A 14,063-nucleotide genomic window follows, 5' to 3' on the forward strand; every position below is an offset into this window, starting at 1 on the left:
CCCGGATGGCCACAGGTTTGCTGATGGGTGACAGGTAGCCCCAAACACACACACACACACACACACACACATGATAGAACTGAACGGAATTTTAAAATCCCAGTAAAGAAGTGTGGGAAAGCTGGGTGGGCCTTTACACATCACTAAACAAATGGGGAATCTGAGACCCAGGAAGGGACAGTAGATGGGATGGCCCGAGGCCCCCTCCTAGACATGGTGCTCTCTCTCTCAAGATTTCACATAAAAATATTCTGAGATGCTTAACCTGCAAGCTAGGGTTGACATTTGAAAATCCTGTTACCCACAGTAAGCCTGATATTTCTTCATTTGTTGTTTTTCCTGGTCAGAAGGCTGTAAAATCCAGTACACCACCCTGCATTCTCAAAGAGAAGGGGTTATGACGAGGACGCTTTGGGGCGAGTCAGTTTCCTCTGTCAACATCAACATCTAGACTATCGTCTAGAATGCAGCAGTTTTCAGAAGCTGTTTTAATGTATTTATCCCTACACTAAATGTACCCAAGACAGTTATGCTTTTAGAGTTATAACGTTCGTATGTGATTTCACTACCTTTAGACCATGAAATTTTTGCATCTTGTTTTATGTTGCTGGATATGTTCCAGTGTTTCCTACTTTACAGTCTATGAGAACTCAAATAGAATTTATATCCTGCTGTTGTGTGAAAATTGTATATCTAAATCTTAAGTATGTTGAATTGGTTCACAGTGCTCTTCATGTCTACTGTATCCTTCTACTTTTTCCAGTCTATTCATTCTATTAATTTTTGAGAGTTTCATGTTGAAACTCCAACTAAAATCTTAATTTCTCTACTTAGAAAATAACTATAACATCTAGTAGAACTGTATGTAAGTTTGTTCTGTATTTTTCAAATCTCCTGTAAATGTGTTCTCATACTTTTATAATTTAAAAAAATAAAAAAGAAAGAGTTACACTGTTCTTGTTAATAAACAACTTTCAGCTTCCTTCTGCACCATCAGCCTCTGTAAGCTTCCTGTAGTGGGAATTCCACCTTTAGATTCCCGCTGTAGATCTGCTAGAAATATAAAGTGAGCTGCACATGTGGTTTTAAATGTTCCTGAAACCACATTAAAAAGTTCTCAGAAGATGAAATCAATTCTAATAACATATTTATCTAACACAATACGTCAAAAATATGATGACTGCCACATGTACTCAAAATAAACGATCAATAAGAACTGTGATATTCTTTTTCATACTGAGTCTTTGAAACGCGGCGTGTGCTTTCACTTCCAGCCCATCTCAGCCTCGAGTTGTCACACTTCAAGTGCTCAATAGGCATTTGTGACTCACAGCTACCAAGCTGGAACACAAGGCTCTGGACCTCTGATTCTAGCTCACGAAGGCTGCATTCAGTGAAGGAAACATAAGATGTGAACGACTGTGGGGCTTCCCGAGGCCCAGGGGGCATGTTTGGCATGTGGACTTAGAGTGACTCTCTCGGCTGTTTCACGAGGGTCTTCAGCTGCTTACGTGCTGGTTCTCAGCCCTGCTCCAAATGTGAGAGATGATCAGACAGGAGGGTGCCAGGACAAAGACGCATTACTGCAATTTTACGGGAACAAGCTTTTTCTATTACCTACTGCCTTGATAAGTCAATGCACATTTTAAAAATACAGTATAAAAAGGTTTTCAAGAAATATAGGCATGGGACTGCATACATTCTGTGTACTTAGTCACCCAACAGTGACATTTAGAGTAAGAGCAGGGGACCAAATTGGCAGGATGGACTCAGTGCTCAGCACAGCCATTTGTCTCAGCCCACAGGGACTCAAAACCCTGGGGCTGCTTTGGTCTTTGGTGTGGGGAGTGTAGGCTGAAGTCACAGGCATCTGAGATTCCTGGCTGCTTGATGAGACCCTTGAATGAACCCAGCACCCCCTCAGCTCCCCTCGCTCCCCTACCCCAAGCCAGCGAAGCTGCATCATAACCACAGTGATGCTTTTGCCCCTTCCGTTAGACTGAACATATTTCATAGACGAGAAGGAGTGAGGCTTCTTAAATATCCCTGGTGGCCAATCTAGCACACGGCAGGTGCCAATTTATGTTTATTGAATTAACTAATCAATTAAAAAAGTTGAAATGCTACTGAAATATAAGAAAAAACAGTGCAGCGCTTCCCTCCAGGAGAAACACAGGTGTCCTCTGTATTTTGTTCAGATAACACTGGTCTCCAATAATTGTCTGCCTCTCCTGTGCCCACAGAAAGGGAACCTGGGACACTTCTGAGAATGAAAGTGAAGTGAGAGTCGCTCAGTCGTGTCCGATTCTTGCCACCCCCTGGACTATATAGTCCACGGAATTCTCCAGGCCAGAACACTGGAGTGGGTAGCCGTTCCCTTCTCCAGGGGATCTTCCCAACCCGGGGATCAAACCCAGATTTCCCACATTGTAGGCAGATTCTTTACCAGCTGGGCCACAGGGGAAGCCTGAGAGTGAAAGGGACGCTACTAATGATTTCTGGGCTGACAGGTGTAAACCGGGACTGGGCCGGGGAAGACTGGGAGGTGTGGTCCCCCTGCTTCCACTCCAAGCAAGCCAATCCCTTGTATGTAATGCCAGTGGCTGGTGCCACAAGGAGTCCGTGGCTACCCCAGTGTCTCACAGTGAATGTCAACTGTTCTCCTCTAGACTTTAAACTCCTGGGGGATCAGGGACTTTATCCCCTTCATCCTATCCATCTCTCTGCAATACTATGGACCAGGCACACAGGAGGTTCCATGAAGACCCAGTGAATGAAGAACTGGGTTTCTAGACTCTGCCACTGTCTCACCTGCCCCCTCAGCGAGTACTCCATCTAAAGCAGTCCTCATACTGAGTCCGGGGGCAACAGACACAAGTAGGAATCCCCAGTTCAGTAGAGAAGGCTGGCTTATAAATAAAGCAGTGTTGGAATGAGGTGAGTCACGGCTGGAGGGCTGAGTAAGGGGCCAGGACTCTACCTGGGATGGGCAAGGAGGTGGTGGAGAGGATCAACACATGGGCAGTGATTCTATCCAGCAGCATTTCTCCCTCTTCCGGCAACAGCACCAGAATCTCCCTTCAGGAACACACTCCTGCCTAGTCCTTTGCCCAAGTGGTATACCAGGGACTGATCACACCCCTTGGCTCCTGGGCCGGACATGACACTCAAGCCTGGCCAGTGAGAGCATCACACACTTCTGGCCACAGAGAACATCCCAGGCGTGGGCACCAGATGGGGCTAATGATGTTGCTATTGGCACCTCTACTAGAACGCATAGCAAAGACAGGTTCTCTTTCTCTTGGGAAAACCAAAGCTGGAAGAACAATGAGCCCAGAGAGGCTCAGGACCATCTGGTCACCCTAAGGTGAGAGAAACTCCTCGAGGACGAAGCCAACAAAGAGAGGGCAGGGCGAGGGGAGGGGAAGATCTTATGGATCTCTGAGGGCCTGGATGCAGTCGTGTCTGACGCTGCCTAGCTACAGACTGACTTCGGTTTGCTGAGCCAGCGCTGTCTCTCCATGCTTAAGGCAGCCTGCGCTGGACTCTGAGGCGCCTGAAAGACAGGTGACACAGGTCTCCCAGAGAAGGCAGTGCTAAAGTCTGACACTCGACGATGAGCAGGGGAAGAGGTCAGGCCCGGTATGGGGTGAGATGCTCTGGGCTCAGGCCCGGGGGACTGGTCTATGAGCCTTACCCGCTTATCGTGCGATACCCCGTGGGGACAGTTGCTGGCCGATATGGGGAGCGTTACTGTCTCGTTCATGGAGGTGAAGGTGACCATCATAGAGTCCTGCCCGAGCACCGTCAGCTTCATTTGATCATTCACCTGTGGAGGAAGGAACCAGGACTCGGTGGGCCCCTGCTTCCACTGTCCCACCTGCTGCTTCCGACATACTGCAAAACACAAAACCCCCTTTGGCCTGGGGCTGAGGGAGCCGCGAGATCTCTCTGGTTATGACGCTAGAATCTTGCTTTTGTGGAGAAGACAGAAGAATCCCCATTTCTCTTTGAGGGATTAGTAGAAAAAGTAAGGATGTTTCTCTACCACTGCCCCTTCCCTTTCCAACACAAACCTGTAAGCAGCTGTGAAGGAGATGGAGGGATCCAATAGCCGAGTCAGCTCTTACCAGGTTGATTTCCCCCACAGAAATGGGAAAAAATACAACAAAACAACTATCCAAAGGATCATAAGAGTGAGCAAAAGCAGGCAGATTTCTGAGTCAAAACTTAAAAGGACCAACATGGGATGAGTTCTTTCTGGCCCAAAGACCCAAAGGACAAAACCTGGAGCAAATGACGGTCTCAGAAAAGTAAGGAGAGATTTACACAAGGGATAGAGAAATAGAATCCCAGATGCTTTAATAATCAGTCCACAGCTCTGGCTGATCCCTGGACCATGTGTGAACAGTGCAGACTCAAAGCAGCTTACTTCCAGGGAAACAGAAAACTGAACTGAGATTTGAGCTGCTGCCCACTACTGGTGAGACAAAGTTTGCACTGTAACTCTAACTAAGTCCACTGCCTATTAAAACAAAAACAATCAACACATCAGAACTCAGAGACTCCAAAACATAACATCCACAATGTCAGCAATCCAAAACGGCTCAACGTGTGAAGAACCAGTGAAGTGTGAGCCATTCTCAAGGCAACAAATAACCAATCCTTTCTGATTGTCCCAGATGTTGAAATTAGCAGACAAAGCTTTATAGCAGCTAATTTAACTATGTTTGATAAAGCAAAGAAAGATATACTTACAATGAAAAAATTAGGAAATCTCAGCAGAGAAACAGAAAATATAAAAAACAGATAAATGGAAATTACAGAGTTGAAAATAAATACCTGGAATTTCTAACCTTCACAGGATTAGCACAACAGCAGAATGGAAATGACAGAATAAACTCAGTGAACTTGGAGATATGTCCATGTAAATTATGTAATCTGAAAAGTAAACAGAAAAATATGTAACAACAACAAAAACAGCAGAGCTTCAGGGGCCTTCAGGACAATCTTAAAAGGTCTAAAATACATGTAATTGGAGTCTCAGAAGAGATGGAAAGAGATTGGAGCACTCCCGCCCCCCCAAAGTAGGGGGAGAAGACTTCCCAAATTTGATGAAAGATGTGAATTTACAGATTAAAGAAGCTCAGTAAATCCCACACAGAATTTATATGAAGATAACCACATGTAGACATATCATAGTCAAACTTATAAAACAAAAACGGAAAATCTTGAAAGCAGCTAGAGAAAATGAACAATGATTTAAATAACCACAGATTTCTCATCAGAAACTATGGAGGACAGACACAATGGAACATCTTTAAAATGCTAATTTTTTAAGAAGTCAAACAGAATTCCATACGCAGCAAAAATGTTTTTTCATAAAAACATTCTCCACATGAAAAACAATAGAATTTGTTGCCAGAAGATATTCATTTCAAGAAATGCTAAAGGAAGTTCTTCAGGCTGAAGAGAAATGATACCAGGAGGAAAATGGATTTTCAGGGAGGAATGAAAATGCTGGGAATGGCAAACATCTGGGCAGAAACAAACTGGCCACTGCAGCATTCAAGACAGCATGCAAACTCCTCAGCCTGACATCCAGTGCCTCTTGCCCCCACCCCGTGATACACACAGCTGCTGGCTTCTTTTCTTGCACAGAAAGCACCCGTGAACTTTTAACAATGCCACACTGATGCCTAACTCTGGAGATGCTGTTCCTCTACCCAAAGTTCTTTCCCTCCTTCTTATCTGTATCTCTGAAAACAGTATGCACACTCGTGTTACAGCTCAAGGCCACCTTGTCCTCCAGGCCACTCCTGACTGCACCAGACTCTGCTGTGCATCTCTGCATGCAGCTCTAGGGCCTAGAAGAATGAACTGAAACACACTGCTGAAACGCGTCAGTGATGTTGCAGCACCATCGTTTCATTCAGTGCTCACAAAAGCAGTGTGAGGCAAGGACGGAAGCTCTGGTGACCCACCTTGTACTGATGAGACACCAAGACTCAGAAAAGCTGAGTGGTTTTTAGAAAGCTGCACAGCCAGGGTTCGGCAAGACATTAGCACTTGGTTCCTCAGATCCTCATCCCAGTTCTCTGTCTACTTGGCCACACTGACATATAACATATGGTGCCTGCTTGCGAGCAACTTACAATCTTTTTGAATTGTAAACTTTTCACACAACTACAAAATGTTAAATATTAAGGCAATAACAATACACCTCTGGACTGGGGAGCTGGGACCTGGTCAAGCAATAGAAAGACTTGTGAAAACTACAAAATCCAGAACCTGTGGAAGACTAACTGACTCCGGATCTCTCTGGAGCTGTGTCTGGGGTCTGTATTTCTGCTAAAAGTTCCACGGGTATTCAGCCACAACTTAGAACCTCTTCACTGCATAACTAATTGTCCAATGACTGAAATTCCTCATTTCAGTGTGGACTATCTTTTAATCCAGACAGTGGGCCCTAGAAGAAGAGAGAAATGGGTGTGAACTGGAGAGCCACAAAGATAGGAAGTCTGAGTAGGGCTTTGAAGGAAGAATGATTTGGATTGGCAGAGAAGACATATTTCAGGCCAATGGGGTGGGAAAGATGAGTCATGTTCAAAGACTTGAATGTTTCTAAACAGAGGTATGGACTACAGGAATTGACTTATAAGAATGAGAATCCAGTGGCCAATGTAGAGGATGAACAGGAAGGGCATGAGATAGGATGCGTGAGCCCCACCATAAACTCCAAGAGTGACTCTGTCTGTAACTCTTACCTTGAGTGGATTCTATGTTCTATGATCTTTCTCTGAATCCCAACCCACAAGCTAATCCCTGCCTCACAGTGCTTACCGTCCTCTACCACGTATTATTCCCCTAGGCTTCTAAGTTCCTTGAGGGGTATAATCTATCTTTCTATCCCCAAGGTTGGTGATTTTACACAATGGGTGATTTTCGTCCCTCAGAGAGCCTCTGGCACTGTCTGGAGATATTTTTGGTTGTCATAACTAGGAGAGTGGGTATCACTGGCATCTGGGGTGATACTGATAAATATCCTACAATGCACAGTTATCACAAAGAATTACCCATCTCAAAATGTCAGTGGTTCCAGGGATGAGAAACTCTGCCATAGGTAAAGTGATAAGCACACCTAATTTGCTTTATTAGTAAGTTAATGTAATCAGTTATTATTTAGTACTAGTAATTCAACATTAACTTATTACCCAGTAAATCTTTGAAAAATAGCTTAACAACCAAAAGAATGAAAAAAGGATTTTTGTCTATCAGCTACCTTTAATGCTCAGGTTTCTTTATTTCACAGATAGTAAATTACAAAAACAAACACTGACAAGGACCAACATAATATTAACTTTTCTTACTGCCACATTAGACATTAAAAATAAAACTACATTTAAAATAAAACTATCAACTACTGTAACAGTTAATTCCTAAAATAAAGGACATTTTTAACTATAAAACATAATATTGTTCATAATAAAAATACAACAGGAAGAATATTACTAAGAAAGGTCAGTACAACAGTTTCTGCAGGCAACTGAAACTTTCACTTCAGCCAATCATGGGCCCATCAACGTGGGAACCTCTGGATGAGATTACAAGCTCCTAGAGGCCAGGGCTCCCGTCACACAGGGAGCCTCCTGGCTCTTAATGTCCTACCTCTGCTGCCCACCCCTACCTTGTATTCCAGAGAGAGTAAAGTCTCCGTCTTGGAAGTCCAGCTCCACTTGTGGACTACGTAGCCCTTGTGGTCGTTGGTGATCCCACCTTCCTCGTCCAAGACCAAGACGTATGGGCAGCTAGGAGAGATACATAAATGAGGAGCTGCCTCCATGCCCTTGAAGGAAGCCCTCATCACTACAGGCTATCAGCAGGCAGGACGCTGAGACTCTGCCCTAGATGGAGGAACTGTGGACTCTTGCAAGCAGCCCCACTTCCCCTGCCTAACATGGTCTGAGGTCCCTTCACATCTGTTGATGCTACTTGGGGGAGTCTGCTAGGAAGCGCAGGTCTGAGGGAGACGGTGGAGACTCAGGCTAAACCCAAGGGAGACAGAAATGGAATGTGTGCCTGCAGCCCAGGAGCTTGAGCATGTTAAGAAAGATCTCAGGCACTAAAATGGGAAATGGAACATATGTCTCATGAAAGTAAGTCATTCCTTCCAACACGGCTCCTTAAGAGTATCAAACAAAATGCATATTTGGCTGCCAAGAATATGTGCTACCCATGGCCTCTCCTTCACTGTTTCCTAGTATAAAACACTTCTCTTCCCTAAAGAATTCTTCCATGAACCTAGCTGCCAGTCAAGATCTCAGTGTTCTGGGGGAACAAATGGAGTAGGACTTGGGGAGTTTCTCTTCTCGTTGGCTGTGACATGGATCCAGCAGGGAAGGGCCTCAGGGCATCCGTGTCCTTGAGGCACCACTTGGGCCCTGCCACGCTGTCTTCCTAGACCTCTGGATGTGGCCTGGCCCCTCCTTTTACCAGGGGCTCCTACTTTCTACCTCACTGCCCCACTTCATTACACTGAGATTCTTCCATGGGGCCAAGATTCCTCCCACCTACTCACCGGGCCTTTAAGTTGTAGTGAACACAGCCCTGGCCTTCAGCATTGAACAGGGCCAGGAAGGAGAAGCTGGGTGTGTCATTAAAGAGGCAGGTGATGGCTCTCCCTCTGCAGCATGTGGGGATCTGACACACGGCGATGTTTCCAGAGGGATAGCTGGCAGAAATGGTTAAGCAGAAATAACAGAAACTCTCCAGGTTCTGCTCTCAGGTGCCTTATGGAAAGACAACACTGTAAAGCAACTTTCCTCCAGTTAAAATACAAATTAAAAAAAAAAAATCCCAATGTATGCATCACAGGAGTCCCGAAGATGAAGTAGGGGGACAGAAAGAATGTTTGGAGATATAACGGTTGAAAACTTTTCCGGGAAGATATGACTGTATATGTTCAAGAAACTCAACAAACTCCAAGTACAATAAATTCAAACAGAGCTACACTGAGACACATTATTATCAAATGGCATAAAGACAAAGACTCTTGAAAGCAGCAAAAGAAGAGACCTGTCATGTACAAAGAATCCTTAATATGATTGGCCAATTTCTCATCAGAAGACAAGGAGGCCAGAGGTACTGGGATGTAATATTTAAAGAGCTGAAAGAAAAAAAGCTATCAACCAAGACTTCTATATTGAGTAAAACTATTCTTCAAAATGAAGAAGAAATTAAAAGTTTCCAGATAAACTAAAGCTGAGGGAGTTAACCACTAATACACCTGCCCAACAAAAAATGCTAAAAGGAGTTCTTAAGGCTGAAATGAAAAAACCATTTATTGTTGTTTTTCAGTCACTAAGTCATGACTGACTTTTTGCGACTCCATGGACTGCAACACACCAGGCTCCTCTGTCCTCCACTGTCTCCCAGAGTTTGCTCAAATTCATGTCCATTAAGTCAGTGATGCCATCTAACCATCTCATCTTCTGCCTCATCCTTCTTCTTTTGCCTTCAATCTTTGCCAGCATCAAGATTTTTTTCCAGTGAATCGGCTCTTTGCATCAGGTGGCCAAAGTATTGGAGCTTCAGCATCAGTCCTTCCAATGCATATTCAGGACTGATGTCCTTTAGGGTTGACTGGTTTGATCTCCTGGGAGTACAAGGGACTCTCAAGAGTCTTCTCCAGAACCACAATTTGAAAGCATCAGTTCTTCAGCAATCAGCCTTCTTTTATGATCCAGCTCTCATATTTATACATGACTATTGGAAAAACCACAGCTTTGACTATATGGAACTTTGCTGGCCAAGAGATGTCTCTGCTCTTTAATATGCTATCTAGGTTGATCATAGCTTTCCTTCCAAGGAGCGTTTTTTAATTTCATGGCTACAGTCATTGTCTGCAGTGATTCTGGAGACCAGGAAAATAAAATCTGCCACTGCTTCCACTTTTTCCTCTTCTGTTTGCCATGAAGTGATGGGACCGGATGCCATGATCTTAGTTTTCTGAATGTTGAGTGTTAAGCCAGTTTTTTCACTCTCCTCTTTCACCCTCATCAAGAGGCTCTTTACTTCCTCTTCACTTTCTGCCATTAGAGTGGTATCATTTGCATATCTGAGGTTACTGGTATTTCTCCTGATAATCTTGATTCCAGCTTGTGATTCATCCAGACTGGCATTTTCCATGGTGAACTCTACATATAAGTTAAATAGGCAGGGTGACAATTTACAGCTTTGTCATACCCCTTTCCCAACTTGGAAGCAGTCCATTGTTCCATGTCCAGTTCTAACTGTTGCTTCTTGACCCACACACAGGTTTCTCAGAAGAGAGTTAAGGTGGTCTAGTACTCCTATCTTTTCAAGAATTTTCCACAGTTTGCATGATCTGCACAGTCAAGGCTTTAGTGTAGCCAGTGAAGAGATATAGATGATTTTCTGGAATTCCCTTGCTTTCTCCATGATCCAATGAATGTTGGCAATTTGATCTTTGGTTCCTCTGCCTCTTCGAAATTCAGCTTGTACATCTGGAAGTTCTCAGTTCAGGTACTGTTGAAGCTGAGTTTGAATGATTTGGGACATAATACTGCCAGGATGTGAAAACACACTTGACAATAACTCAAAGACATACAAAGGAACAGAGAGCTCTAGCAGAGGTAACTACATAAGTAAATACATTATTCAGCTTTATATTATCTATGGTTTATAATTATTCTTTCCCATATGATTTGAAAGAACAATTACATAAAATAATAATTGCAAATCTATGTTAACGGCACACAATGTATATATAAAGAGTTATTTTCTGTTAATAACAAAACAAAGGAGGAGGAATGGAGCTGTATAGGAGCAGAGTCTTATATGCTATCAAGGTTATGTTGGTATTTACTCAAACTAATTTGTTGTCAATTGTAATTAATTTCTTGTGGCTATTGTAACTAAGTACCACAAATTGGATGACTTAAACAGCAGAAGTTTATTCTCTCATGGTCTGGAGTCTAGAAATTGAAATCAAGGAGCTGACAGGGCCATGTTCTCAGAGGCTCTGGGGAAAAACACTTCCTTGCCTCTTCCTATTTTTCTGGTGGTTACCAAGAATCTTCAGGATTCCTTTGTTTACAGATGCATCATTCTAACCTTTATCTCAATCATCACATGATCTTTTTCTCTGTGTGTTTGTGTTTGTTTTCTCTTCTTATGGGGACACCAGTAGATGAGGGCTCACTCTAATCCAAAATGACTGCATCTTAATAATTATATCCCATTATACCAGGGAACCACTAAGAAAATAACTAGAAAATATGGAGAAAGGTAAATCAGAGCACTATGATATAATTCAGCAATTCCACTCTTGGGTATATATCTGGAGAAAAACATGGTTCGAATGAGCACCCCAGTGTTCACTGCAGCATTGAGTACAACAGCCAAGACATGGAAGCAACCTAAATGTCCACTGACAGATGAATGGATAAAGAAAGATGTGGTACATATATACAATGGAATATTACTCAGCTGTTAAAAAGAACGAAATAATGCCATTTGCAGCAACATAGATGGACCTGGAGATTATCATACTAAGTGAAATAAGTCAGAGAAAAACAAATATCATATGATACTGCTTATATGCAGAATAAAAAAAAACAGTACAAATGAACTTATTTACAAAATAGAAATATAGCCACAGATGTAGAAAACAAGCTTGTGGTTACCAGGAGGGAAAGTGTGTGTGGGGAGATAAACTGGGAGACTGGGGTTGACATATACACATCACTATATAAAAAGTAGAAAACTAAGGACCTATTGGGTGGCACAGAGAATTGTTCTCAATACTCTGCCATGACTAATACGGGAAAAGAATCTTAAAAAGAGTGGATATAGTAAATCAACTATGTATCAATTTTTAAAAAGATGAAAAAAATTAAAAAGAGTGGAGATTCACTTCACTGTACAGCAGAAACTACTAACACTGTAAATCAATTATGTTCCAATAAATTTTTAAAAAATATTTATATTAAAGGAGAATGATATCAAGTCAACAACTGAACCTTCCACTGTAATGAACTATTAAAAGAAGAGCAAAGTAAAACTAAAGCTAGCAGAAGAAGGAAATAATATAAGAAGAGAAAACAAAGAACAGAAAAAGACAATAGAGAGAACCAACAAAACCCCAAACTGTTTCTCTGAAAAGACCTGTGACGTTAACAAAACTCTAGCTAGACTGGGGCGGTAGCGGGCGGGAGGAAGACTCAATCCAACAGCCGCACTTGTGTTTTGGCCATTTGGTCACAGTAACACAGACGCTGTCCTTCAAGATCACTGGGTCCCACTTCGTCATTTTATAATGGAGAGGAGTAAGGCCCAGAGGGATGCAGTGGCTTGGGCAGGGTCACCAAGAACTGGGCCTAGAATCCAGGCCTCCTGGGACTCCCACAGTGGAACTACATTAATGGCCAGGATGTGATGATCATTGGGGATTAGGTCAGGCACACCGGCGTCGATGGCTCAGGTCTTCAGCAGGAGACCTTCAGGATTCTGCAGCAGGGGAGTGAGTATGGATCCCAGCAGGCTGACCTGCGGTCCCCCAAACCCCTGATCTGTACTAGTTCACCCCCTCTGATGGCAGCTTAACTCACAGATACAGGCTTCATGAGCTCTGGGGAACGCTCCCATTCCATGCAGTGTGGCGTCAGAGAGGGGAGCAGCAGCTGCCTAAGAAGGAGTGTGCTGGGTTCAACATACAGGGTGCCCTGGAAGCGGGGCTGAGCAGAGGGTGATGAATGCACTCATTTATGGCCAGAGAAACAATAGGACTCCTGTGACAGGCACTGCAGTTCTGAATGCCCAGTTCAGTGGAGAGGAAGTCAAAGAAAATGAGGGGGCCATGGCCGGCAGACCTGCTGAGCCGCCTGTTGAGACAGCTCAGAGAGCCACTCCCTCTGCCAAAAGTGGTGGACCCTGTATGCTTAGTGGTTTTATTAGTAAAATGAGCCTTCCCTCTGGCTTCCAGAACCCCTGTCCTGCTCTCTGAGGGAGGGAATAATCCTGAAAGGCATAAAAATGGTGCTGGGAAGAGGGCCCTCAATAGAGGTCAGGAGACCCTGGACCCAGGCCTGGCTCTGCCACCAATTTCCCCTGTGGCATTGGGTGAGTCACCCCTCTGGGTCTTGGTTTCCCTGTTGCTACAACGAAGGGACAAGAATGAAGAGATTGGTATCTCTTTGCATCTCGTCCAACTGAGGCTGCAGAGTCTGGAGTAAGCACTCTGCCCTCTCTGGCCTCGGAGCCTTGCTGACAAACAGGCTGTGCATCTGAGTCCAGTCCAGCTCTAGAGCATGTTGGGGAGAGGGCGACAGGGCCCCTGTAAGGAGCATAGGGTCCAAGGTGCCTTCCTGATACACTGTTTCTCCCCCGGATTGTTCTCCAAAGGAAGCCCTCTCTTACCATCCACACCCAAATTCAAACTCCCTTCCCTCATTTCAGAAGAAAGCAATATTCAAGTTGCTCCCTCTAAGGTAAAGTGGCACCTTCATTCTATTCATCATCACATATGATACTCGATAAACATTTGTGAAAGAAAAAAGCAATCTGACTCCATTCACTCTAAAATATGCATAACCCTCAGTATTTACCCGCCAAAAAGGATTTGCATATTAGACATCTCAGTTTTCCTCAACCTAGCGTTCGAAAATCCAGGTATACAGACAGATTGTGGAGGTCTGCAGACCCCCTGCAACCACGGCGATGTTTTTCATGCATGTCTCAGTGCGTGTTTCTAGGAGAGGGCCTACACCTTTCACCAAATTCTCGAAGAGAAAGTGTCCCCCTGTGCCACTCCCACACCCCTAGGCTGGGACCCAGCTGCCCATGTGCTCATGAACGTAGACAGGCTTCTGCTGCAGAGCAACCTGGGCAGGCACATGCCAGGTGGGGTTCTGGGGTGTGGGTTAGACTCCACAAATACATGGATCTTGTGGGCAAAGTATTCAAGAACCACAGGGCTCACCCAATGAGCCTGGAACAGAAAGACGAAGACTCTCCCACCTGGACTGAGGGGCTCCCTATCA

The 14,063-nt window shown here is 44.1% G+C and overlaps 1 protein-coding gene across 1 annotated transcript in view; it reads right to left on the reverse strand.

The window, feature by feature from the left end:
• Positions 1-14,063, reverse strand: part of C24H3orf20 (chromosome 24 C3orf20 homolog) — a 50,023-nt gene that overhangs the window by 18,341 nt on the left and 17,619 nt on the right. The window contains exons 7-9 of the mRNA XM_061127601.1: positions 8,579-8,731; positions 7,688-7,808; positions 3,698-3,829 (exon numbers count right to left, since the gene is read on the reverse strand). Of these exons, the coding sequence (XP_060983584.1) occupies positions 3,698-3,829; positions 7,688-7,808; positions 8,579-8,731 (406 nt within the window). The remainder of the gene's footprint in view (positions 1-3,697; positions 3,830-7,687; positions 7,809-8,578; positions 8,732-14,063) is intronic.

This window comes from Dama dama, chromosome 24, assembly GCF_033118175.1.
Source record: "Dama dama isolate Ldn47 chromosome 24, ASM3311817v1, whole genome shotgun sequence".
NCBI lineage: Eukaryota > Metazoa > Chordata > Mammalia > Artiodactyla > Cervidae > Dama > Dama dama.